The 26,077-nt window shown below is 50.8% G+C and overlaps 2 protein-coding genes across 3 annotated transcripts in view; one reads left to right on the top strand and one right to left on the bottom strand.

The window, feature by feature from the left end:
* Positions 1–126: 126 nt before the first annotated feature.
* Positions 127–17,092, top strand: PYGB (glycogen phosphorylase B). Its single transcript, XM_053973100.1, has 20 exons — positions 127–426; positions 2,512–2,613; positions 4,487–4,565; positions 5,396–5,499; positions 6,805–6,936; positions 9,011–9,122; positions 9,504–9,586; positions 10,492–10,635; positions 10,976–11,068; positions 11,180–11,326; positions 11,444–11,607; positions 11,913–12,027; positions 12,739–12,840; positions 12,973–13,120; positions 13,635–13,693; positions 14,410–14,551; positions 14,876–15,083; positions 15,474–15,608; positions 15,718–15,784; positions 16,024–17,092. The coding sequence occupies exons 1-20, from the start codon at positions 184–186 to the stop codon at positions 16,174–16,176; spliced, it is 2,532 nt and encodes an 843-aa protein (XP_053829075.1). The 5' UTR covers positions 127–183; the 3' UTR covers positions 16,177–17,092.
* Positions 17,093–18,851: 1,759 nt separating this feature from the next.
* Positions 18,852–26,077, bottom strand: part of ABHD12 (abhydrolase domain containing 12, lysophospholipase) — a 36,630-nt gene continuing 29,404 nt past the window's right edge. Inside the window, exons 6-13 of one of the 2 annotated variants that reach the window (XM_053973106.1) lie at positions 24,892–24,937; positions 23,530–23,659; positions 22,052–22,089; positions 21,788–21,867; positions 21,152–21,234; positions 20,366–20,444; positions 19,952–20,079; positions 18,852–19,531 (exon numbers count right to left, since the gene is read on the bottom strand). In XM_053973106.1, coding sequence (XP_053829081.1) covers positions 19,492–19,531; positions 19,952–20,079; positions 20,366–20,444; positions 21,152–21,234; positions 21,788–21,867; positions 22,052–22,089; positions 23,530–23,659; positions 24,892–24,937 — 624 coding nt within the window. In that variant the 3' untranslated portion in view covers positions 18,852–19,491. The remainder of the gene's footprint in view (positions 19,532–19,951; positions 20,080–20,365; positions 20,445–21,151; positions 21,235–21,787; positions 21,868–22,051; positions 22,090–23,529; positions 23,660–24,891; positions 24,938–26,077) is intronic. The other variant, XM_053973107.1, reaches the window with a different exon arrangement.

Genomic DNA, 26,077 nt, shown 5'->3' with positions numbered 1-26,077 from the left:
CCCCTACACCATCGCAGTCCCCAGTCGCCCTCCCGGTCCCCCTCGGCCCGCCCCGGCAGCGGCGCCGGCCCCGCCTCGTCGCGGGCGGAGGAGGCGCAGGCGCGGCGGCCCCGGCCCTGCCCCAGCCCCGGCCCCAGCCCCGGCCCCAGCCCCGGCTGCAGCGGAGGCAGCGGCGGCGGCGGGATGGCGGCGCCGCTGAGCGATGGGGACCGTCGGAAGCAGATCAGCGTGCGGGGCATCGCGGGGCTGGGGGACGTGGCCGAGGTGCGCAAGAGCTTCAATCGCCACCTCCACTTCACCCTCGTCAAGGACCGCAACGTCGCCACCCCCCGCGACTACTACTTCGCGCTGGCCCACACGGTGCGCGACCACCTGGTGGGCCGCTGGATCCGCACCCAGCAGCACTACTACGAGCGGGACCCCAAGGTGAGCCCCGGCGGGACGAGGGACTGGGGCTGGGCGGCTGTGACTTCACCAAGGGTGTCCCCGTCTCTACCTGGCAGGTATCACTGTGGGTGTGAGCCATGGGCCTTGTCCCTTGCATGCACCTGGCTGTGGGGCGCCTTGCCATGGCCGTGCCCCTCATGCATCCCACCGTGACTTCTTCCCTGCGGGCATCATGACACCTGTATCCCTCACACGCACCCTGCTGTTGCTGTGTCCCCGGGGGCATTACCGTGGCTGTGTCCCCATGAGCCTTGCCTCAGCTGTGTCCCTCACACACATCTTGCCATGCCTGTGTCCCAACGGACATCACCACAGCCATGTCCCTTGTGCAGTTTGCCATGACTGTGTCTCCACAAACTCTTCTGCAGTCCTGTTCCACTGAACCTTGCTGCGGCATTGTCCCCCCTCAGACACCCTCATAACTGTGTCCCCCTGCACCTTGTCACAGCCATCTCCCCTGTGGTCCCACTCTGAGCAGGTCCTTGCTGCTGCCATCTCTGCACGATCCACCACGGTGACGTCCTGCACTCACACTGCTGCGGTGGTGTCCCCTGTGGGCATCATCACCTCCATGGCTCTGCACAGCTGTGTCCTGACTTCACTCCTGCAGAGCATGCAGGCAGCTCAGCTTTGAGGCTGGAGAGGAGTTTCTTGCCTTGTGAAAACCAGATAAGCTCTCCCAAGTCACCAAACCCCAGGGTTCCTCCCCACTTTCCAAGTCAGGACAGTGATGCTAGAGGTGTTGGGGACTGCAAGACATAACTCAGACTTAATCCTTTTGAATTAAGGCCAAATCCAGCATTTGACTGGAGAGCCATAGAGAGCAGGTGTGTACTGAGAAAGGCACGTACCTTCCCAGGGTGCAGGCAGGCAGCCACCTCCCTGAGTCAGCTCTTTTCCTGAGGTGATGAATATTGCCTTGACACAAGAAACAAAGTGCACTTTCACGGTAGAATGGCTGCATGTGCACTGAGAGTTACACAGGTGCATGGGACTCTCCCTTTTGTCCCAACTCACACAAATGTGCCCTGATCTGTACTGCAGCACCAACAGAAGGGATTGCACAGATCCCATAAAGGCTCAGAGGAGACTGGAGTGAGTTTGCTTACTGTCCTCTGCACTTACATTTTCACTAGAAATGTGCCCATGTGGGAGACTGAAAGGAGCAGAACATTTGTGTGCGATGATTTCGGTCTTTCTGATGAGTCTTAAGGAACAGACTGACCCTTTCAGACTCCCAGCAGAAGTGGCAGAGTGGAGAATCCTGCTGCTTAGCAGGGAAAGAGCCACACTACAGTGGAAAGAGGAAAGAACAATTTGAAGTCAGGTAATTGCTCCATTAAGAATTTTGGTTTATTTATAAAAATATCCATAGTGATGAATCTGAGTGAGGGCAAAAGTTTGTACAGCCTGCTTCTCATCCTACCAACAGGCTTTCATTAGCATTTGCAGCACAGACATGGCTCCTTTCAAACTTGGAAGGTCACTGCACAGTTGTGCCAGGAACCCTGCCACCTATGGGAAAATTTACTTGTTCAACAGGGTGAAACGGGAATGAAACTCAGTGTGGGGTGAGCAGGAGGACCCATGAGATGGGAGTGCTGGAAAATTACTCACAGGAAGGTGCTGGCCCTCAGCCCAGCCAGCCTGCATGGGGCAGGGGTCTTGCTCTGGCTTTTGGGAGACTGATCAGCTCAGCCTAGGAAAACCTTAAAAGCTCAGCGTAAACATCACCTCAGCTGAGCCTGACAGTGTATAAATATATCATTCAGCATCCTAGATAATAGTTGCCCTGAGTTAATTAGGGAAACACTTAACAGGCAGCAAGATTTTTCTATAGAAGGCTGTTGGCAGGGAGATGCATGGTGGAGGCTTGGCTGGCATCCCGCATGAAATTCTTCTGACAAACAACTCTGGTGCGTGGTGTTCAGGAGCAGGCACCAAAAACCAGTCTCGGAAGACATCCCTACTCTGGAAAATGCTTGGGTCTGCTCTTGATTTTAAGCAGCTTTGGTGAAAGCAAAGTGCTGTGCTGTGTTTAAGCGTCTCGCTTTGCTTCCCCAGCGCATTTACTACCTGTCCCTGGAGTTCTACATGGGTCGCACTCTGCAGAACACCATGGTGAACCTGGGCCTGCAGAATGCTTGTGATGAAGCCATTTACCAGGTAAAGTCTTGGGGATACCAGAGTCCCCCTGAGACTAAACCTCTCCACACAGATGGCTGAGTATCTTCATTTCTCAGGGCTTCGCCTGAGAAGGTTGTGTTATTTGGACTACACAAAATGAACCTTGGCTCTTTCTTAGTGCTTTTCATTCCCTAGAGAAGACAGTGGGGGGCCTTGGGGTTCCTTGGAGTTGGAGTACATTTTTTCCAATCCACCATTTCCCTGTAGTGAATGAGAGAACCCAGAAGTGTATACTGAAATCAACACCCAGTATCATAAATGACATGAGAGTCACAGGCTGCAAAGAGCTTTCCATTAGTGGGGGAGATGATGGTTTATCACAGGAGAGACTGGGACTAGAGCAGCAAAACACCAAATTACAGTTCATACATTGAGGTACACAAGACACAGCAGCAGCGCTGGCAGGTAGAAGTTAATTGGTGTGAAAGGAGGGAAATAATTTGCTGGAAATAAAATGTCCTCAGATGATTTCCATCTTGAAAAAAACACAGCTGGGTGTCACCAAGGCAATCACTAATGTGAGGCCATTATTACTTACTTATATGGTTATTTGCAGACACCTCTGCAACAGCATAGTGACCTTTTTTGACAGAATGAGGTTTTTTGCTTTCTCACCTGAACCCTTTATTTCTCCCAGCTTCCCCTCTCCACTCTCTCTGCCCTACCAGATTGATACATGTGACACTTTGTAGCAGAAGTTGGGCAGTTCTCTGTCTCTCTAAATCAGGTACTACAGTTGCTGCTGAAACATCCTGGCAAGCACTGTCCCCACCAAGAGATCTGAAGGGATTTCCAGGGAGGCACCTGTTTCCTCTCTGAGGTATTGTGCCTCAGAGAGCAGGCTGGCTTTTTTCAGGAGCATCCTCTAAGTTCCTTTGCAAGACACTTTCCAAGTGCAGATTTGGCCTGACATGCCAAGGCTTCCCTTGTGGTAGTTTCCAGCCTGTGGAGCTCATCACGGCCCGTGGCCAGGTTTTTTTCAAAGGTCTCCTATCCAACATGGCTCTGTCACTGAGAGAATTCGTCTCAGTTTTTGTGTCCCCATCACTCTGTGCATGAGGCTTTCCTGCCTTGTGGTTGCAGACCATTGAAGTGCTGGGAAAACAGTCTGGGGAGCAGCCGTGCTATTGGCTTGACAGCCCGCTGTCCCCCCTGGCATTAGGGTGAGCTACTGCTGCCCCCTGAGAGTCTGCACCTCTGGACTCCTGGAGAGTCCTTGCTGCTGGCAGCCTTAGCCTTCTTCTGGCAGGGGCCCCCAGGCCATAGAACAAATGGTTCAAGAGATGCAGGCAACCATTTCCAGCCATAGACTGCAGCCAAGGAGCTCAGTGGCAGGCTGGACAGGATGTGGGAAGCACAGAGAGTGATGGTGAATGCTGCAGTCACTGCTGCCAGCCTGGCCATGCCCTTCCTCAAGGACTCAATGCAGGAGCAGAGGGATGATCTCCCCTGCCCAGGCAGGACTCAGGGGTCCCTTGCACACTGGCTTGACCATTCCCCAGTACTGTCTCCAATGTCAAGTTTGGTCAAAGGGCATCCTGACCTGAGAGGCTGCTAGGGCATGAGAGTTTTGTCTGAACTCTCTAAGGAAACCTTCATGGGAAAGCGACATCTGGTGATGCTAAATCAAAAAAATCTAAAGCTAGATGAAAATTAAATTAAAGCTAAATCAATTGGGCTGCCCAAGGACTAGAGCTTGGTGAGATGCTTTGTGGGGAGGGGATCTAGAGACCTTGTGGGTTTCATTTCCCTCAGTGTGGGTGGTTTTGGGATGTGTTTGTCGTCCTTGGAGAGCAGCTCAGGACATGGGGTTTGTTTGGTGACATGTTCTACTGTGGTTTTTCCCCAATAGCTGGGTTTGGATTTGGAGGAGCTGGAGGAAATTGAAGAAGATGCTGGACTGGGAAATGGAGGCCTGGGCCGCCTGGCAGGTAATACATGGGGAGGGGAGTTCCCTCCTCATGCGGAGTGCATGGGGACTGAAGGTGGCATGGCTGTCACCCACCCCCCACTGGCATCTGCCCCATAGGCCTTCAGCAATGTGGGACCCTCCTGCCTGCTCCTGGCTGGCCAGAAACATCCCCTCCCCAGTGAGAGCACCCCAGAGCTGTAGGTGTGTGTTCCGCAGTGCAGCAGGCAGGGCTGCGGCTGGAAGAGTTTGTCTGGAGCCTTTCTCCTCACCTCCCCGTGAAATCTCTCACTTCTCAGTGGCACTCAACAGCTCTCACACAGGCAGATTGTTGGCTGCTATTTTAGTCTGCCTGTCCTGTGGGACAGCTGGAGATGAGAGCTCCCCAGCATGGAGTAAATGCTGGGGCTGATCTTTACCAGAACTGCCTGGTTTGAGGGCTGGAAGGGTTTCCTTTGGAAGCAATAATAGTTAAGTAGCTGGTGGTGCAACAGGTCGGGGTAAGAAGCTCTGCTTTACTGGGCAGACAGGCTTAGAGCAAAGCAAGTTTAGAAGAGCTCTCACTGCAACAAAGCTGGATGTGGGGTTTTGGTGACCTTTCCTTGTCACCAACAATTTTGGGTGTTTGTGGTCGCTCAGCAGGACATTAATAGAGTCCTGCTGCAGACTGTCTCCTTGTCTCCCTTCTGCACATGGGTTTCCTCTGAGTAATAAACATTTCCAGCAGCACTCTTGTGGCAGCTCCTCATCTCCATGCATAGCACACTGTAGCACATGCAGCAAGCGAGGAGTGAGGTTCCTTGCAGAATGCTCATGCTCTGCTCCTACAGCTTGTTTCCTTCACCCTTACAGCCTGTTTCCTGGACTCCATGGCCACACTGGGGCTGGCAGCGTATGGTTATGGCATCCGCTACGAGTTTGGGATCTTCAATCAGAAGATTGTCGACGGCTGGCAGGTACTAGGAAAATTCAGGTCCCTCTTTCTCCCTCTCTTTCATGCTGTGGACAAGGCCTGGGTGTAAAAGGCACTGCAGTGCCTTGAGCTGCTTTTAAACTGGGCATTTGAGTCCATCTCTGGGCAAGATGATGTGGGAGTTGAGCCACAGGACATGCCTGAGACCAGAGGTCTGCCTGCCTGGGTCTCCACAGTGCAGCTTGCAACAACCCCAGAGTCCCATCCAACTTGGCAGTGAGTCAGCAAAGCAGTCAGACTAAGGATGGAGAAGTGCCTAAGTACCTCAGGAAGGTGTCTGGCAAAGGATGTGTTTGATCATTATGAAGCATAGTCAAGTGTCTGGGGTGATTGCTGCTCCTGTGGGTTCCCTGGTCAGTGGCAGACAGGGCTTAAATAAGAATTTTCCTGTAGCATTGGTGATCATACTGTTTTCCAGTGAAAATAGGCTAAAAAACTGCCTCAGCTGGTAGTTTTCCTTAGTGTGTGTCTGGAAATGGTTTTCATTAGGAGACTCACCTTGCTTCGGAGTATAAAGTATCTTTTTCCCCTTGAAATACCACTCCATAAGTCAGGGACGATAAGAGGTTTGAAGGTTGTTTTTTCCTGCTTCTCCACAAAGAAGCTGCTGTGCTAGGCCCCATAAATGGTGAAAACAGGGAGGGGAAAGCTTCCCCTGTATTTGACTTCATGTTTCTTAAAAAAGAACAGGGGTGGTGGCATGCTGGGCTGTGGCCCTTCCCCCTGCCTTGCCCCTCCTTGTCCCACTATCTCCCCCTTCCTTTAAGTTCCTCCCCCTACAGCAGAGAAATGCATAGAGGCACAAAGCATCTCTGGATAACACCAGCCTAGGTGGCTCTGTTGGATTCACTTTGCTCCCATTGCCACAGTTGTGAGCTGAGAGGGGAAACCCTCTTTGGCAGAGAGCAGAGCACTTAACAAGACCTGGCTTACAGGGTGTGGCTTGTGGCCAGGAACATCGCCACTGGGTGCCACATCCCACATATTCCACAATATCCACAGTCAAACTGGATGTAAAAGCCTGGAGACAGACCGAATGCAGTGGTCTGTGCAGTTTGCATGGCTTAAACCTTAACAAAGGTCCATAGAAGCTGATTTATTTATACCAGCTGGGATGCAGTCATCCAAATTTTGGACAGCCTAGCTATCCTCTAGAGGCCTCTGCATATCCATTTTTAAAGCCAGCTTGCTGAAGCTATGCTTTTAAATGGGTCTCCCTTCGAAGAGGTGTGTTCATCCTTTCCGTGGAGCCGCAAGGCACTCCTTGACCCCCGTGTGCCTCTTGCAGGTGGAGGAGGCAGACGACTGGCTGCGCTACGGCAATCCCTGGGAGAAGGCCCGCCCTGAGTACATGCTCCCAGTGCACTTCTACGGCCGTGTGGAGCACACTGCCGAAGGCGTGAAGTGGATCGACACCCAGGTACCACCATCAGTCTCCCTGCTGGGCTGGGGAAGGCCAGGCAGGGTAACCCTGGACTGCCTGAGGTCTTCAGGCTTTGTTGCTCTCCCAGTCTGGCCAAACTTCCTCTGCTACCCTTGCAGTTATGAAGGTGACCTATGGGGTTGAAGGAGATAAAAGCTTTTGTTGAATTGTTGCAGCAGGATTTGAGAAAAAAGAGAGATCTATTGATCTCCAAGGCAAAGCCCCACAGTCTTACATGGATTTATGCTGGAGGAGAATTGTAGGCTCCTTCCATGCTGTTCCTGGCCACTGCTCACTCACATCCTATGAATTTTCAGCTGGTTCTGGTGCTGCTGCTGTGCAGAGGCATGGAGCAATCCCGTGGGTGTTTAACTCTTGTCATGAGAGCATGTTCCTCTTTCCCAGAGCAGCCCAATGGGCAGAGAGCTGTCAGAGGAAGCTGGAGGTGTGTATTCCAGTCTGCCTGGAGGCTTGTTTTGTGGCATCATGGAGTACAAACACTCCTTCAGCCTCTCCTACAGTTGAGGAGGTAATGCTGTAGTCCAGGATCTCGTGCTTGTTCAGGCTACTGCATCATAGGTGCATTCTCATCTTTCTGCTAAAGAAGACGCAGGTTTATTAAAAGGATCAAAGATGCTTCAGCCTTTCTTCTGTAAGCACTGCTCAGGGTGGAGGAAGGAAGGACAATTAATTTCTCTGTGATTCAGGGAGATGACCTAGCCTAGACCGTAATGTTCAGTGGTCTCTCAGCCTGATGAACCAGCTCAGTTAATCTGAGGAGCTCACAGTCACAAAGCCCTGCTATTCTCTTCAGCACCAAGAGCTGAAGCTCAGTTACGGAGTCACCTGGGCCTGCTCAGAGGAGAAATAAATAATTTTATTTCTGGTTGTCAGAGGCCGTGCAGTGATCTAGGCCATTGCCAGGATAACAGTGCAGGAGTTGAACACCACAGCCCCAGCACAGCGAACATCTTGGAAGCACTGTGCCATAGCTCTCTGGCCCCCAAGTGCAGCAGACATCCATTTGGGGACCAAGTGCCATTGCATTTCAACATGTCTCTCTTCTGATCCTGCTGGTAGTCTGGGGTTTCAGGGATTCCAAACACTGCTTCCTACATGGAGGTGAGTTTTCAGATAGTGCTGCTAAGGGAGCAAGTTGGAAAGGTTCAAAAAAGCCAAAGATACAGTCTCCAAATATAACATGGCTGAGTTCATGTGATGTGTGCCCCAGTCCCTGGGCAGGCTCCCTGGCTGCTTCCATGTTCGGAGCGGGTAACAGCAGCTCGGAGAGCCTGAGCTCTTGCTGATTCTCCCCAGAGGGGAGCTGTTGCTGATGCCAGCATGAAGAGGCTGTTCAGGACTAACATGCTGATCTGCCCAAGTTTTCCCTGCTGTGTGAACTGGGAGGTCCAGGGTTACTTCCTGTAGCTATGTGTGGAGCCTCCTGAGGCTTAAGCATCATCTACAAACTGCACAAGGAGTTTCACACTCATGTTCAGTTCAGGTGCTGGAGATCTCAGTGGAGTTATCCAGGCAGGTTCAACAAACCCTGAATATTGGGTGGATGGCTCTGGAAATGGTGCTGCCATTGTAGGGTTTGGTGCTGGCAGGTTGCAGGAGGCTAATGGGTAGGATTCAGGCTGTGGAGTTAATCCCAGATGGAAACACAAAAGTCCAAGCTGCCCTGGCTCTACCCAGCACAGACAGAATCACAGTGGGCAGCTGAGGGTGCTTTCAGTGCTCTGATAGGTACCCCAGTTGGTACAGGAAGGTCAGCAGGTTTATTGCAACTCTCTCTTGCGCGTCATTGATGGGGTGGAAAATCGAGTTGGTCAGTAAAGCTCCAGACAGCTCTGGTTCTCCTATGAATGCTTTCCCAGTAGGTGGTGGAAGTGCCCATGACGGCAGGGAAGTCTGTGAAGCTCAGCAGGTGTATTTTAGTGAAGTGAGATTCCTTCCACAGACAGGACTTGTCTTTGTCCTCTGGATTCTTCTTGCAGAGTTTTCAGCCACTGTCCTGCATTCTCTGAGGTCACTGTGCTGTAACCACGGGGAATACTGTCCTTTTCAGGTTGTCCTTGCCATGCCTTACGACACTCCAGTGCCTGGATACAAGAACAACACTGTGAACACCATGAGACTCTGGTCTGCCAAGGCACCAAATGACTTCAACCTCCAGGAGTGTAAGTGCTGTCCCTCCACTGCCTCTCCTCTGGCCAGGCTGGGACACAGTTGTCCCTTTGTGCATGGCACCTGGCACAGCACTTCACATCTGGCCTGCTTTGTGTTTATCTCATAGCTATCTCCAAAACACAGCACAGTGTGCACATCCATGGATCACACTACTCCCCAGCTGCTTCCAGAGCCCTCATACCCCAGGACACCCACCCATCTCCTCCTATCACTCTAGTGCCTTTCACACATGTACATTCCCATCCTGTTCCATTAATACCAGCCTGGATATTCCTGTTACAAAACCTCTCTACGAGAGAAAAGTGTGGTGTCAGGGATCTGCCTGAATCTCTACAGCTGCTGCGGTGCTGTGTGTACTTCTCTCCCTGCAGTCAATATGGGTGACTACATCGAGGCAGTGTTGGACAGAAACCTGGCAGAAAACATATCCAGAGTCCTGTACCCAAATGATAACGTGAGTGACTTGCTTGCCTCTCTTCCCTGTTGCTTAGAATTATCCTTCCTGCAGTTGTATCTCCTTGTTTGCAAACACTGGAAGGTCATGACCATCTGATGCTTGTTGCTCTGCTTTAATACAGTAGGTTGTCCCTATAATTCCCAGTGAACAGGTATGGCTCTGCTGGCTCCAGAGGGTCTTTTCTGGCTGATTGGCAGCAAAGAGTCTGGCCCATGTGATGTAGCTGTTCTGTTCCATGCTGCAGGGAGGGGAAGATATTATTCCTTCAGCTTCAAGGCAGTTGCCAGTTTGCACAGTGGGGACTCATTTCCATCCCAAATTCAAGGGATTTCTCACTGCAAGTGCTGTCCCAGGCCAAGCACTCCCTGGGCTCTGGGTCCAAAAGGGAAGAGCCCTCATATCTAGTCATGGATTGGCATCTGTTCTGGAAAAGCAAATCCCCTGTACTTTACCCCATGCCCTATCAAACCTGCTGGTGTTTTAAAATAGACCAGCAGAAAGCACGGTGTGTGTGAGGCAGCTGGTGTGTCCAGAGACACTCCTGGCTATTGCAGAAAGCCCAAAATCCTCTGTCCAGAAACCCTGCAAAGGATTTTGCCACGAGGGAGGGAACTGTGCTGGCTCTGTAGGAGTAGCATGGATGGGGCAGGCTCTGTTGCTGTCTTTGGAAGCAGCTGTTTGGGATGCCAAGCCCCTTGTGAGTCCCTTCAGCTGCTGTCCACATCAGAGACATATATGAGAAACATCCACATTTGCCCTGGTGAAAAGCCAAACATGTGAAGCCTGTTGGGGAGCCCCTCGGGGCAGAGAGGAGCATCTCCAGGGCTTTGGCTGCCAGGTGGGGATGGTGGTGGTGCCACCATCTGTGGTGTCTGTGGTGTCTGTGGTGCCCCCACTTGCAGTTCTTCGAAGGCAAGGAGCTGCGGCTGAAGCAGGAGTACTTTGTGGTGGCTGCCACCCTCCAGGACATCATCCGCCGCTTCAAGTCCTCCAAATTCGGCTGCCGAGACCCTGTGAGAACGTGTTTTGAAACCTTCCCAGACAAGGTGAGTCTGTGGGCAGAGGCACTGGGGAAATTTCAACCAGACCAGCCTCTCATGAGGGAGAGCAGGATGCTCAGGACTAAATGGGGGCATTTATAAAACACCCTGGCAATTTAGGTTGTAAAACAGATGATCTCCAGGCCTATTTTCCCAGGGAAAAATTTGTAACTTGGAGCAAAACTTGAAAAGTTTGAATAGCTCTGTTTCTGAGAGGTCTGTCTGTTTCTGGGTTGTGAGTCATGAGAAGAGCCTTGGGGCTGACCCTTACCCCAGCTCCATGCATGCAGGGCACTGTCACAGTCCTGTCACTGCCAGAACTGAAACCAGCAAGTCTGTGTTGCAGGTGGCTATTCAGCTAAATGACACCCACCCTGCCCTGTCCATACCAGAGCTCATGCGGATCCTGGTGGATGTGGAGAAAGTGGACTGGGACAAGGTGAGCAGAGCTGGGAGAACCGTGCTGAACCTTGCAGGGGAAGGACCTGTGAAATTTCCTTTTCCCGCCTGGCCTGGGTGCACGTGCATTAACCTGCTGTCTGTAATGCAGGCCTGGGAGATCACAAAAAGGACCTGTGCCTACACCAACCACACTGTGCTGCCTGAAGCCCTGGAGCGCTGGCCCGTCTCCATGTTTGAGAAGCTGCTGCCACGGCATCTGGAGATTATTTACGCCCTCAACCAAATGCACCTCGATGTAAGGGACTGGTCCCAGGCTGTGGGAACTCTGGGGATCTTGGTGTGACCTCCTTTAGGATGGGAATGCTCCTAGGTCCTGTGGCTGTGCCACTCATGTCCCTCTCCCTGCCTGCAGCGTGTGGCAGCTCTGTACCCAGGGGACATCGACCGTCTGCGGAGGATGTCGGTGATCGAGGAGGGAGACTGCAAGCGGATCAACATGGCTCATCTCTGCGTCATTGGCTCCCACGCTGTCAACGGTGTGGCCCGCATCCACTCCGACATTGTGAAGAACTCGGTGTGAGTTGGGACATGCCCAGGCGTGCACCCTCTCCGCTCACTGGGCTTTGCCTGCCTGCTGGGAAGGGTTAGCTGGGGCAGCTGAGTGTCCAGGTCTGCTTTGGTTGCCTTGCTGGGGAGACTCTCTCCCTTTGGAGCTGGTGAAACTCTTGGCAGTACAGCTGAGGAAGGGGGTGAGAGGCAGCAAAGTGCTCACAGCTGTTACAGATTGACATAGCCTGCCCTGAGTCAGGACCACACACTGGGGAGGGCCCAGCTGAAGCTCTGGGTGGTGGTGGGTGGCTCAGAGCTCCCTGGTGTTCCAGGTTCAAGGATTTCTATGAACTGGAGCCAGAAAAGTTTCAGAACAAGACCAATGGGATCACACCGAGGCGCTGGCTCCTGCTTTGCAACCCAGGACTGGCTGACATTATTGCTGAGGTGAGTGGTGAGCACGTGAAGTGAGGGGCTGAGTGTGATCCCTTTGGTCACCTCTTCTTGTGGTCTGGTCAGCCCTGAGGGTGACATCTGGCAGCTCCGTGGGGACAGCCTGGGAGGACTATGCTGTGGTACATGTAGGTGTGAGATTGGCTGGGCTCTAAAGTTGATGATGAAGAGTTGGCCAAAAAAACCTGCAGAAATCTGGATCTGGTCCCTGCCTTCGTGAGGACTGCACACAGGCACAACCACAGGGTGTCTGCACAAGTGTTCAGCTTCATAGGCACAAAGGAGCTCGTTCCATGGAGGCCCAGCCCCAGTTCTGTCCCTTGTATTTCCCAGGCCCTTTAGGATAGGTTTTTACATCACACTGCAACATGTCATGGCTGAATATCATCCTGCAATTAAATGTATCTTTATGTCCTGCCCATTGGTTTCTCTAGCTGCCAGGAGGCCATGGCACATGTGCACACATCCTCCCTCTTCCTGCTAAAACTCCTTCAGAAAGGAGGGGGCTTGTCTGAATTTTTGGAAGTGCCCTGTTTCCATTGGGCTTCTTTGTGATGCAGAGAAATAATCTCACTATAAGAAACTGTGCCTCTTTTCCTGGCCATACTGCCTCTTCCAGTTCCCAAGGGGACTGTGGCACCTCTGCTGGGAAGGGGCAGTTGTGGACTGGGTGAAGTGTCTCATGACATTCCTGATTTGTTTTAGAAAATTGGGGAAGGCTTTATCACAGATCTGAGCCAGCTGAAGAAGCTACTGGAGTTCATCGACAATGAGACTTTTATCAGGGATGTAGCAAAAGTCAAGCAGGTAATGTGCACTGGAGGTGGCCTGGGGGAAGAAGGCTGAAATGCTGGCCGGGAACATCCCAGCAGCAAATGTTCACTTCTGATGCAAGCCCTGGGAACTCATTTGAGCCTGTTCCTCAAATTTTTCTGCCAGGAGAACAAGCTGAAGTTTGCAGCCTACTTGGAGGAGCAGTACAAGGTGAAGATCAACCCTATGTCCATGTTTGATGTCCAGGTGAAGCGAATCCATGAGTACAAGCGGCAACTACTGAACTGCCTGCATGCCATCACCCTCTACAACCGTAAGTCCCCCAGACTCTCACTGCCAGGGCTTCTCTCCAGGAGGGAAGACAGAGTGTCTGAAGGGTCATACAGAGCTCTGGGGAAAAGCTCACAGCCCAAATCTCCAGCCCAGGTGACCTCCACATCTGTTCTGCAGCTGTCGAGACTGACCTGGTGCAAGTTAAGAGCCCATTTCCCATGGTATACTTGGGGCCCCTGCCCATTCCCAAAGGGAGGCAAGTCACTGGAGCTCTGCATTGTTCTGGCTTGAGGGGTTCTCCAAGGATCTGAATCCCCAAGGATTCTGTGGCCGTTTTTTGCCCACCACAGCTGCAGCAGATGTCTGGTTGGGCTTCAGGGTGCTGCAAGGTTGATGGGTACTTGTGACATAGGCTGAGATCTCAGCCTGCCTCTGAACAGGCAGTAAACTCTGCCCAATTTATCTTCAGTTTTGAAGATTTTAATTTTTTTTTAAGATCAAATTTGAGCTTTCAAATTTGAAACTATTTTGAAGAAAGATCCCTGCTCTTTCAGGCATCAGATGTAATCCATCCAAATCCTTCGTGCCCAGGACCATTATGATTGGAGGAAAGGTAACCTGCATTCCATTCCTCCCCTGCATGCATTCCTCAATGTATGCGTGGCTTGGGGGGTGGGTGGGGAAGGTCCTGTCCCCTTTCTATGGCTTTGCTGGGCTTGCTGTAGATTAGCCAGCATCAGGGAACACCTCCAGGGACTAACTGGACTGAGCAAGGCTCCATCACTATTACCCCATAGCTCAGGACTTCTCCTCCCAATAGGGTGTTTTTCCTAATTAATGCCTGGGAGAATTAGAATTGTTCAGGCTCTGGGGAGACTTTATTGTAGTCTTTCAGTGCTTGAAGTGGGCCTTTTAAGAAAGATGAGGACAAATGTTTTAGCAGGACCTGTTGTGATAGGACAAGGGATTGTGGTTTTAAATTAAAGAAGGGTTAATTTAGATTAGATCTAAGGTGGAATTTTTTTCAATCAGTGTGGTGACCCACTGGAACAGGTTGCCCTGAGGTGATACATGCTCCATCTCTGGAAACATTCGAGATAGGTTGGATGGGGCTCTCAGCAACCAGGTCTAGTTGAAGATGTCCCTGCTTATTGCAGGGGGTTGGACTAGATGTCTTTCAAAGGTCCTTTCCAACCCAAACCATGCTGTGATTCCATGTGAACAGCAGAGGTGAGGCTTAGACTCACTGCAGTGAGAACCCCACACTGTCATCTCTTATGCTCTCCCTTCCTTAAAAGCCTTCCCTATTTCTGGACTGCTCTTCTTCAGGCAGCCCCTGGCTACCACATGGCCAAGATGATCATCAAACTCATTACATCCATTGGTGAGGTCATCAACAACGACCCCTATGTGGGGGACAAGCTCAAGGTCATCTTCCTGGAGAACTATCGGGTATCCTTGGCTGAGAAGGGTATGTCTGGTCTTCTGTAAGCACGTGTCAGAAGTTGGGCATGTCCCAGCTGAGCCCAGGAATGGGCTCGCCTGAGAGGCAGTGGTGGCAGGACACTTGGCTGTCCCCTAGGAAGAGCCTGAAGGCTCCACACAGGGCAGGAAGCCAGCTTCATGCAGGAGTGGCAGCAGCTGCTTGGGGGCCATGGCAAAGCTGAACCTGGCCCCAGAGTTGTGCTATTTGTGCTGAGGGCGAGGTCAGAAGGGCCACTGGCAAATGCCAGTCCTGGTTGTGGGGAGCTGCAATGTGCCAAGGATTAACCCCTACCTCTCTTGCACCTGGCAGTGATCCCAGCAGCGGATCTCTCCCAGCAGATCTCCACAGCTGGCACAGAGGCCTCAGGTACTGGCAACATGAAGTTCATGGTGAACGGGGCCCTCACCATTGGTACCATGGACGGGGCCAACGTGGAGATGGCTGAGGAGGCAGGCGAAGAAAATCTCTTCATATTTGGCATGCGGGTGGAGGACGTGGAGGCCCTGGATCAGAAAGGGTTGGTGAACGCCAGGGCTTGTGTGATGAGGATGCAGGGAGAGAGCTCTGGCTCTCAGCTCTGGCGGGGAGAGCCATGTTCTCTGGGAGGGACACCTTCCTCTCTGGGTAGCTCTGGAGCAGAAGAAAGCAGGGGGCTAGAGGCAGTCTTTGCCTTGGGCTGCAAGCATTCAGCTCATCCAAGCACAGTGCTTGTGAGTGGGACATGGCACAAAGTGTATCAGACACTGCTGCTGGTCTGAGCCATGAGCAGCGTGCTCTGATGGGCACAGCCCTGGGAGCAAGGCCCCTCACTCAGGAGCTGTACCACATCCTTGCCTGCCCTCCCTGCCCCAGACACGAGGTTCCCAGGAAGAGCAGCAGTGCCTAGAGGCTGTCTCTGCTGGCACAGGTACAACGCCCGGGAGTACTACGAGAGCTTGCCCGAGCTGCGCCAGGCCATCGACCAGATCACCAGCGGCTTCTTTTCCCCTCGAGACCCCGGCTGCTTCAAGGATGTTGTGAACATGCTCATGTACCACGACAGGTGAGTCCTGGGAAGTATCCCTGTGCAGAGGGGAGCCCTGTCTGCTCATGGAAAGATGTCTGTCCTGCCTGGAAGGCAAACCCCAGCCAGGCTCTGCTTTGGGTTTCAGGTTTAAGGTGTTTGCAGACTATGAGGCCTACATTAAGTGCCAAGGGCAAGTGGACCAGCTGTTCATGGTAAGACTCGCCCACTGCTGAGTGGGAAGACTGGGGATAACTGGAATGAGTGTGCTCCAGTGGAGCCATTCTTATGGACACCACAGCATGTGGGTGCCCTGGGGCAGGGTGAGGCAGGTTTGGCTGCTTCAGCAGCCCCACACCATGGTGTTTTAAACTAGCCAGTGCCCTGCAAGGCTGCAAGCCAGGATGGAGCTGGGTGAGCAACTGAGTACTGACAGTGCCTCTCCTCTTCCCAGGATCCCCGTGAATGGACAAGGAAAGTCATCAGGAACATTGCATGCTCGGGCAAGTTCTCCAGTGACAGAACCATCACGGAGTATGCCCGTGAGATCTGGGGGGTGGAGCCTTCTGCCACAGCAATCCCCCCGCCCAACCTGCCCCGAAATTGATGCAAGCACCAAGGGAAGGAAGGAGGGATATGCTCCCATTGCAGAAGGCCTCACCTGTATTTCACCACCAGTCAGATGGGCTCAACTCTGCAGAACCAAGGCCTTTCCCTCAGAGGGGTAGAAGGATGCTCTGAGGAGGACCCCTGACTAAGGAACAAGAGCTGGGGGGCAGGAGAAAGGACCTTGTGTTTGCACCTATCTAGCCTGCATGTGCTGCATAGTGCTTTTAGTGAGATGACCATGAATATGTCTTCCACGGCTGTGCTCCATGCTTAACAAGGGCTTTCCAAGTAAACCCTCCCCTCCCCCTGTGTGCAAGGGCCTGGCCTCCTTGACCCTGCCCCACAAGTATGATTAGCCAACACAGAGTGTGTCTTTCTCCTGCAGGGGTCTGCCAGGCCCAAAGCTGGGGGAGGGAGAGGCCAATCCCTGCCCATCCCCTTCGCGTATCACCTAAAGAAGGGGGGGCTGGCTGTGAAAGCAGCTGGCCCCAGGGCAGCCACCAATGTCAAACACTGTGCCACAAGCAGGAGAGCCTGGGATCAGCCACTTCCTTGCCACAAAGCTTACTGTAGCCTCCTACCACACCTCTTACCTAACTAAAGGCCCAGTAACCAAGCCACTCCAAGGATTTTTAGCCTCCATCTCTGCATAGGGAGGGCTGTACCTGCTACTGCCAGCTAGGTAGCTGAGCCTATTGGCTCTTGGCTCTGCAGATACAGCTGTGTGCTGGGTGCTACTCAGGGGGTGAACATGGATCACATCCCTGGCACTCTTCCATAGCAGGGTCATGCTGCTCCACATGTCCCTCCCAGTGCTGGGGTCCCAGTTTAACACCCATAGTGCTGTGTAGTGCACCAGTACTGCCCTGTTTGACACCAACTCATTAAAACAACCCAAACACCTGCTGGTTTGACTTTGGACTGACTTGTGACTACTCCATGCCTCTGGGTTCAGGTTGCAGCAAGTTCAGGCCACAATGCCTGAATCACTGCTGTCCTTCCCCAGCTGTGGTGTGTAGTCCCTTGCAGCTGGCAGGGTGCTGACACCACCATGGGGGGGCAACATGCCCATGACAGGCTGAATCTATGCATTGGGGTAGGGGTTAGTGTTGGGTTTGCCCTGCAAATGGCACACAGGGCTCCTGAACTAGAAGTCACACAAGCAGTTCCCATCTCCCCCATTCCCAGGGGAGAAGCATAGCCTCAGCTGCAGCCAAACTACAGGCACAGACCCTCTGGGCTCCAGAAGAGTTGCTCCCCTAGAGCTGGCAGCAGCCACAAAGACTTGCCTAGTCCCAGCTGCAAGCTGACCTCCCACACAACCCTACTGCAGCCCAACCCCGCACCCAACTGACCTGCTCAGTGTGGGGAAAATGTCCCAAAAACTGCCAGGTAAGACTGGTAAAGCTAAAGTGATCAGCAGTCAATGCCTTTATTAAAACTACACCACTTTTAGATAAACATTTCAGTTTAAATTTCCAAGCATATCACTGGGCCGCTAACAGGAATGGTGGTGGTGGGACCACCAGCAGCAGCAGTTCTCGTGCTGGACTCCCAGCTCTGTCCCAGCAGCAGGAAGACAGCCAGCCAGGCCCCAGCTCAGGCTGCACTTTGCCCCAAGCCAGCTGCCAGCAGCAGCATTGACTGGAATGTGTGTGTTACTCTTCAGAGCCAGGTAAGTATTTCTCATTTGTCAGTGCGATAAATTAAGGTTGACGCACTTGTATTGAAGTGGCACAGCTACTTTATGAGTAGCAGGGATCAGAAACCACAAGGACAACTGTGCTAATGGCAGAAGAATCTCGGTACAAGAACAAGCTACTGTCTCTTTTGCAACTAGTATGAGCCTGCAGCTATAACTGATGCATGCTGAGCAGTTTATTACTATGCTGTACACCCCTGACCAGATCCTTGGGGCAGCACAATTCCCTTTGAGCATGAGTGACTAAACCTACAGCACCTGGTACTGTCTGTATGGACTGACATGGGGCAGGACCCCAGTGAGGCAGTGTGTGACTGACTCCTCTTTCAGTGCAGAGCTCTTCAGTGGCATAAACCAGCCCCACTTCTAGCCCCAAGCAGATCAAGGACATCCCCAGAACCTCTTCTTGTGGGAAAGGCTCATTTCCACTTCTAACTCCTGAACAATGGCTGTCAGAGGGGCTAAGATGTGCTAGCAGAAGTGCACAGAAGGCAGGGGGAGAGAGATGGGGAATGACACCCCAAACTTATTTTTACATCAAAAACTCTATCACTGTCTGCTTTTAACCAGTGGAACAGCACTGCCACCAGGAACAGGAAAACCTGACATAAGGAGTTAAAAAGTAGTTGAGGAAAAAAACCTCCTGCCCTTCTCACTAAAAAGCAGCACATAACTGTCAGGGTTTGTACAGGGGTAATGGAAGACATCCATTCCAGCAGCCTGGGCACAAACTGTTCATGGAAGAGGAGATGATCAAGCAAAAAAGTAATCTCACAGTTTCTGGGATGCCCATGTCTGCAGTTTATATACATGTGTCATTCCAATCCTAATAGGAAGTACTTGTGAAGAAGGGGAGGAGGTCCACAGAGGACAGCAGGGATTGGAGCAAAAAATTATGTTCAGAAGGAAAAAGGTACAGGAAAGATAAAAGAGTGTTAGCCTTTCCCATTAAATAGATATTTCAAAAGGAAGAACAAAAAAATTCTTTCATTTTATTTCCAAATGCATGTAATTACCCCAACACTTGCAGCACACTGTGACTGAAGAGCTAAATAAAAATACCTCTCACTACCTGGATCCTCCATGTATTTGTAATTACAGCCACTGATCGAAAAGGAAAGGCAAAACATGTATTTTCTAGAAGGAGAACACCTCAAACTCAAGCAAGACACCTGCGATAAGGAGACGTGGCAAAAGCCATTTGCCTACAAATGTATCTCTACATGATGCAAAAACAGCAGCAGTGTTTAAAAGTGAAAGAAACATCCTTGGTCATGACACAGTGTCCTAGGAACATATGTCCTCAGCAGTACCACAAGGGACGGGCGAGGCTTTGCTGCGCTTACATTTTTCACGGTTTGGTACTGGGTCCTGGGCTGTTACCACCCCTCTGTCCAAGTCCAAAAGAAGCCAACAGCTTCTTCCTTCTGCCGTCACAGATGCTGATGCCAGAAGCTGGAGTTGCCAAGGGTACACATCAGGACTGGAATGGGAATCCCTGACCTCCTCTAGTGCCAGGGATGGAAGAACGGCAGACTGACCCACAGGGAGCGGGGAGAAAAAAGAGAGAGGAAGGAAATGAAAATCGCTGTGCTGACAAGCAGACAGTCTTCAGTGACCATGCTCATGTTCAGATTTTCCCAGGAATTCCCTAGAAAAGGAAATGACAAAGCAGTGACACTTGGCTCTCCTATACTCGGGTGCATGACCTGCTACAGCCTGCAGGTCTTCCCATTCTCCTGGCAAATACTATGGCTGAAGCATTTGCAGCTACAGGGAACAGCACTGAGCTTTGCTCTCACACCCATCAGAGGCATCCACTGAAAGAGCCAAACTGAAGGAACCACTCTGCAAACAGCTCCTCCAGAGCATCCAGCTCACAGCAGAGATGACCCAGAAAGTGCTCCCAGATTTCTGTGGCTCCCCCTCCCAAAACCTGCTTTGCAAGGAGGTGGAGAGCTCCGACTCCTGTGCTAAGCCAGCCCTTGTATCTCCCCCGGTGTGGAGAGCAAAGGGTGCCCAGATGCCCAGCCCAGCCCAGCCCCGCCCCAGCGAGCGAGCTGGCAGTTACCGCAGTATCCGAGGTAGCTCTGGACTCCTGTAGATGTACTTGTGCCGGTAGCCGAGGTCTGTGTGGAAGGGCACAAACTGCACCTTGTAGTCCCGGAAACTCCGTGACGTCGCTGCGATGTTGTAAAGCTGAACCCAAGAGGAGGCAGGTGAGGGACTCGTGTTACTCCAACCCAGCTCCCCCTGCCAAACCCACCAAACCCTCAGGCATGGGTGAGGGGCTCTGGCTTGAGCAGCTTTGGTAGCTCCAGCCTCATTTCACTACTGATTTGCCACTTCCAACACTACAGAATCTGCAGTCCCTCTGGCCTATATGTTTTACACCTTCCCATTACTGACTTCTTGCCTGGCTGAGATGTTGTTCAATCTACACCAGTTCCTCCCACCAGATCAGTTTGCAGAGCCATGTGTGTACCTTTTTTCCCAGATGAAATGGTACCACTGGATCATCCTCAGCATGAAGGATGAGCAGGGAGCAAGAAATGTATTTCACACTGCAAAACAGAAAACAAAGTCACAGAGGCTCAGAGCAATCCCATCATTCTCTAACACCAACACATGTACATTTTAAAGAAAACTGTAATGACAAGCATGTCCTGTGGGTTATTAACTACAATTTAAAACCTGATCTGGGCACCATTCATTTGATATATAGAAAATTTACTAGTGAAAGACATGCTTATAAAATTTTCTTGCTGCTTAGACCAGAGAAATGTGGCTTACTCCACTGTAAATCATCAACCCCTCCTCCCCCCTCAGGTCTGGTTTGGTTTCAATACTGGAAACTCGCAAATGCTCAGGCTCTTCAATGAAAGACTCAGTGGAAGGAGACAATGTGATTACAGGCAAGGTGGCTTAGGCATATACACAGCAAAGAAGTCTTCCCAAACCTTCCTTCCATGTTCCAATGCTACTGTTTAACATGTAAGGTACACTTGAAAAGTATAAATGGCATGACCAAATCAGCATATCCCTGAGCAGTCTTTGTTTTCTCTGTTGCATCTATCCTTACTATGAACAATTAAAAAAGACAGAACTCCACTGTGCTGCTCTCAGGGCTGTGAGATTAATTGAAATCACTCCAGTAAGAGCAATGCAGCAAGAAAAAAAGCCAGAGTGTGCAGCCTCATGTCTGTCCTCATTGATGCTTGCCGTGGCTTATTGCAGCCACAGCTGAAACCCCAGCAAAGAGGGAACTCACTTCTCATCATTTGCAAATTTAATTCCACTTGTTGTGATGGGGTCCAGGAAGAACCAGTCAAATCCAGGGAAGTATCTGTATATCTGAAAGGGAAAATGTGCATTAGTGGCAGGCACCAGCAGGCCATTGATACAAAGAGCACTAACAGGGCAGGCCACTGCCATCCCATAACGTCCCTTGGCTGCTGACCATGCTCTTTGCAGTAAGAATGTCCTTGTTCCCACCAGCATTATTTTTCCTCCCCTGTTTCAGGCCTATCTTACCAGCCTGCTCAGGAACAGGCCCTGTGGGTGCTTGTATGGTCAAAGTCTCCAGGTATCATGCAGGACTGCTGGCAGTAATTCCTGGAAGAGCTTTATTCCAGGGCACCTCACCAGCTTTGGCTGCATCCGAGGCCTGGACTGGGTGTCTGCTCAGTTCAGAGCCAGTTCATTCCTGTGCTGGACACATGGCTCTGGCACTGCTTATTGTGTGTTCCCAGCAGCTGTCTCAAGTTTAGTTCTTTACCCCCCCAGTGTTTACAGATACCACCACTGCCCCACAAGTCGTGCAGTTAGCTCAGCTCCAGCACTTCTGAAGGTTCATTTCCATGCACACAATTCCATGCCACCAGTGTGAGTGTCACTGGGTACTTGCCACAGAGAAGGGATGACTCCGTGCCTCCTCCCGTATGTTGGTGAATGGAGATTCCAGGATCAGGGCATCCGGGGGCGTTTCTGAAAAGCCAAAGGCAATGTGCTGAAATACAGGGGTGCAGACAGTCAGCAAGGTCAGGGTCTGCCTCATGAAAGCAGCTGCCACCACAGTGCACCAAGGACAGCTCTGTCACCGCTCCAAATGTCTGTGGGAATCTGGGACAGAGGCAGGCTGCTGGGAAGCGCATCCACGTGTCACACTTACCTCTCTCGCAGAGGCGCCGCACCAGATTTGTTGCGACTCTGGAAAGAAGAAGGAGCATCGAATTGGCACAGGCCCTCTGCAGAGCAGCAGCTCCAGAGGTGGCACAGGTACAACTCAACAGCCACAAGGTCGATCTCGCACACTGCTCGAGGTCCGGGCAGCTGGCCCACAGTGACCTGTGTCCCCACCGGCCTCACGTACCCGACTGCCCCAAGTGACATCAGGGGCCTGTGTTTAAGTGAACAAGTCCAAGGAAGAAACACACCAGGCAGCCCCTCGGATGGACTCCTTTCAGGTGGCTCTCAGGCTCTCAGCACATCCATAGCAGTGTGACACAGCCTCCTACCTCCAGATCACAAGGGCTGAGCAAGCAAGAGGGGAATGCAGGGGTATAGGCTGCTGTGTTCCAGGCAGCTGGAGTGCAGCATCCCAGGCTACACTGCAAGGAGCTTCCCTAACTGGGACAGAAAGCAGTAAGGTCTCCCCTATGCATCATCCTAAGGGGACAGGGATATTTCCAAAGTTGCCAAGTCCTCCAAGCACAGCACATTTCACAAACCTTGAACTCCAGACTGGCTGTGTTCACTAGAGAACTCTGCTGGGGACCAGTCTCAGGACACTCTGACTGCAGTGTTGGGAAACATCACAAGCATGCTCTGACCCAGAAAGGGATTCTGAACAGGGCGAAAAATATAGAGGACGAGCCAAGAAAAAGTCTTTGTCTTCTCTCAAACAAAGCAGGGTGTTTAGTGTCACAGCAATGAAGAGCCACTTCCCTGAAATACCTCCCTGTCCCAGCATGTGTTCACAGCCTTTGTGGTCTTACAGTTTATCTGTACACAGCTCAACTCAAAGGTAACTCTTGTGTTTGCCCTCTGCTCCTCCATCATTCACAAGGGTAAGAGCATGTAGTGTTGAACATGACTCGCCTCCAGACAGCCATGGAAAGGGAGGAAGCAGGAAATAAAAGTTAAAAACATGAAGGCAAAGGCACTTGACATCTTGAACTTCCCTGTGCCAGGCTTGACCATGCAAATGTCAGAGGTGGCCAGCAGTGTAGTCATGCAGCATCTGCCCAAGCACTGATTACACACAGCACGTTCATCAGGACAGGAGGAAAACCTTTTGAAAGCACAAGGCACACACAAGTGTGGCTGGTCCGATACACTCTTTTAGAATACCAGAGAAGTCTGATGTTCTGCTCTGAAAGACATTCTGCAATCTGTTATTATAAGTGTCTTTCTAGTGTGACCCTTTTGGACAATGAAGGTTCAAGATCCATTGCTGCAGTCATTCACTCTGCAGCCCTTCTCACTCTGTACAGTGCAAAGGGGAAGCCACCCTCCAGAAATTACGCCACAGATGCCAAGCCAAGCCAGCCCAGGGATTATTGCAAAACAGCACCTTCATCCAAGGTCAGTGCTTAATGTTCTTCAGAAGCTGTTTCTTTAGAAGTACCACTAAGATTAGATGCTTACCCTGTGCCCAGGGAGTGTCCCCATATATAGACAGGGTTGTCTCCACTCCGTGCTTTTATCCAGTCGAAGACATGAAGGGCGTCGTAGGTCATTCCCCTCTCTGAAGGGCTGCCTATTGAGTCACCCCAGCCTGGAACACAAAGAGTCTTGCTGAGAATCGCTCAAACTGCTCAGCAGAAACAGCCAGCTCCTCCCATGCAGCCCATCTGCAACTGCAACGGGGCTTGGGATATAGGTACTTGCTGTTCACTTCACTGTGCACCTCTACAATTTGGGGTTGAAAGCCCTGATTGACTCATAGTCATTTTATCCAGATGACTGCTGTCTGCCAAGGAGTTTCTGTGGATTTAGTCAACAACAAAACCAAAGACTGGATCTCAAACACTGCTACAACAGCATTCTTGCACGTACCCACCTGCAACAGCTTAGCTCCCAAACCTTCCCTGCTTCCCTGCTTCTGCATGCATGCAACCAATTTGTAAGTGGAGGCTCTGACAGAACAGGAGTGGATGCTTAGGGCCAAAACCCAACCATGTCTCACAGAGCTGTTGCTCTGATGCAACTGATGTTGCAACATCAGTTTGTCTGTGCTGTTCGATCAGTGCCCGCCAGCAATTTTCCACCCTCCTGACTGTTCTGGCTCCATCATTCTTGCAGCACATCCACACATTGTATGCTCTTAGCAGCCAGCACCCCACATCCCTTCTGATACCCAATGAGCAGCCAGAGAAGCAGCTGCCAGCAGCACTGTAAAACAGGGCAAGCTCCTACAAATAAACTTCTCCCAGGTGTCTTGATAAAAATGCAATGGATTAATTTCTTTCCTGTATCTGCAGTGGCATTACACTGCAGCCATGGCTTAAATACTAAGAAGGTAAAAAAGGAGCAGCAGATGCCTGACTGCTGGTGCAGAGGTACAAAAGAGTCATGGCTTCTGCCAAGTACTGTTAGCAAATCATTTACTCTGTCTGATCTCACCTATGAGCTTTTAGAAGGAAGTATGTGCAAGTTCAGTTCCCTGTGTGACCTTAGGAAAGTCAACTAGATCTTATCCAAAAGGACTACACCTAGGCAAGCCCACGAGCTTCCTTATGTGCACTTGGGGGCTGCCTTAAGTGGATGCTGTGACAGCCTATGTGCCTGGCTCACTCTCTGCTCCTCAGCTCCCAAATCAACAAGCCCTGTGCATAAGGACAGACAGGAGCCAGAGCCCACCCAGCTGGACATCAGGAAGCAGTGCTACACAGGAAGGCACTGGAAATAAATTTCTGGAAATTCTCTAGATACCCATGAGGGGAAAAAAGAGAAGCAGTAACCTTCTAATTAGCTGGCAGCAAGGGTTTGTAGAAGAAGCCCACATACCTCGATAGTCAAACGTCACCACATGGTACCCGAGGGAGCTGAGAACCTGGAAGGCAGAGAAGCACTCAGAAACCCATTACAGAGTCTTGCACACCAACCATGCTCTTGCATTAGGCCAAGGTGCAGGGATTCATTTTATAAAATTATTGACATGTTAAATGGCCAATTTACAGCTTTTCAATGTAGTAGGCACAGAGCTTTCCAAACACTAATCTCAGCCCACTGGTTTTACTCCGTTTGTTTCCTGGACCTCGTATCAGGCTACCTAAGATGTTGATTATCCCTTTAACAGCTTTGACCTTAAGATCTGCAAATATCCTACTGTTTCCCCTACAAAGACTTCAATGTTTTCCAGTGAAAGAGTACAACTGTTTCAATTATATTACTCAAATTGGCATAAATGTAAGAATAACATACAGGAGCCGGTGACAGAAGGCTTAAATGTATAGCTCAAAAATGGGCAGTTGCTCTATTAGAAATATTCGTGTTATAGCCAATGGTAATCCTAACAAAATATGTTATAAGTATGTAAAAAAACTCCACGGTAGACCAACTTGCTTGGAAAAAGTGCCCTGGCAAAACCAACACAAGCACTCCAAGCTACCATTGCTTGATATGAACCTAACAGCTCCATGGTAGACAAAAATCAACAAAAAGTTACAAAAGGAATAAAATGTTTTTCTTGTTGTCTATGTATGATACATGATTAAAAAAAAAAGCAATAGTATTATGCTATACTCTAAAGAGGAAATATAAAACCAACACCCTTCCTGGTGGTACTGGGACTAATTGTAGTCTACAAATGAAATTACACCTGTCAATTGAGCATTACTTGTAGCACAGTTTTAAGAGATTACATATATTGGGTAGATTTATAAACAATTAAACATTTCAAAACCACTTTGAGGCACACAGTATCAAGTGGAGCTCACAGAGACAACCGGCACATGACTGGAAAGGGAGCGAGCACTTCCATTGTCCCACCAGACAAATTAGATGCTGCAGGACAGCTGTTTCCAATGGAATCACTATATGACATTTTTAGACGCTCACTCACACACTAAATTCCCTGATTGAACATGCAAAAGATGAAGTTTCTTCCTGAAAAGTTTGGGTTTTAGCTTTACAATGTGATTTTACTGCTAAGATATATACAATCTCACCTTTTCCAGGCCATTAAAAATTA

This window comes from Vidua macroura, chromosome 3, assembly GCF_024509145.1.
Source record: "Vidua macroura isolate BioBank_ID:100142 chromosome 3, ASM2450914v1, whole genome shotgun sequence".
NCBI lineage: Eukaryota > Metazoa > Chordata > Aves > Passeriformes > Viduidae > Vidua > Vidua macroura.
The sequence above is the reverse complement of the archived record's forward strand: the minus strand, read 5'-3'. Positions and strand labels throughout refer to the sequence as shown.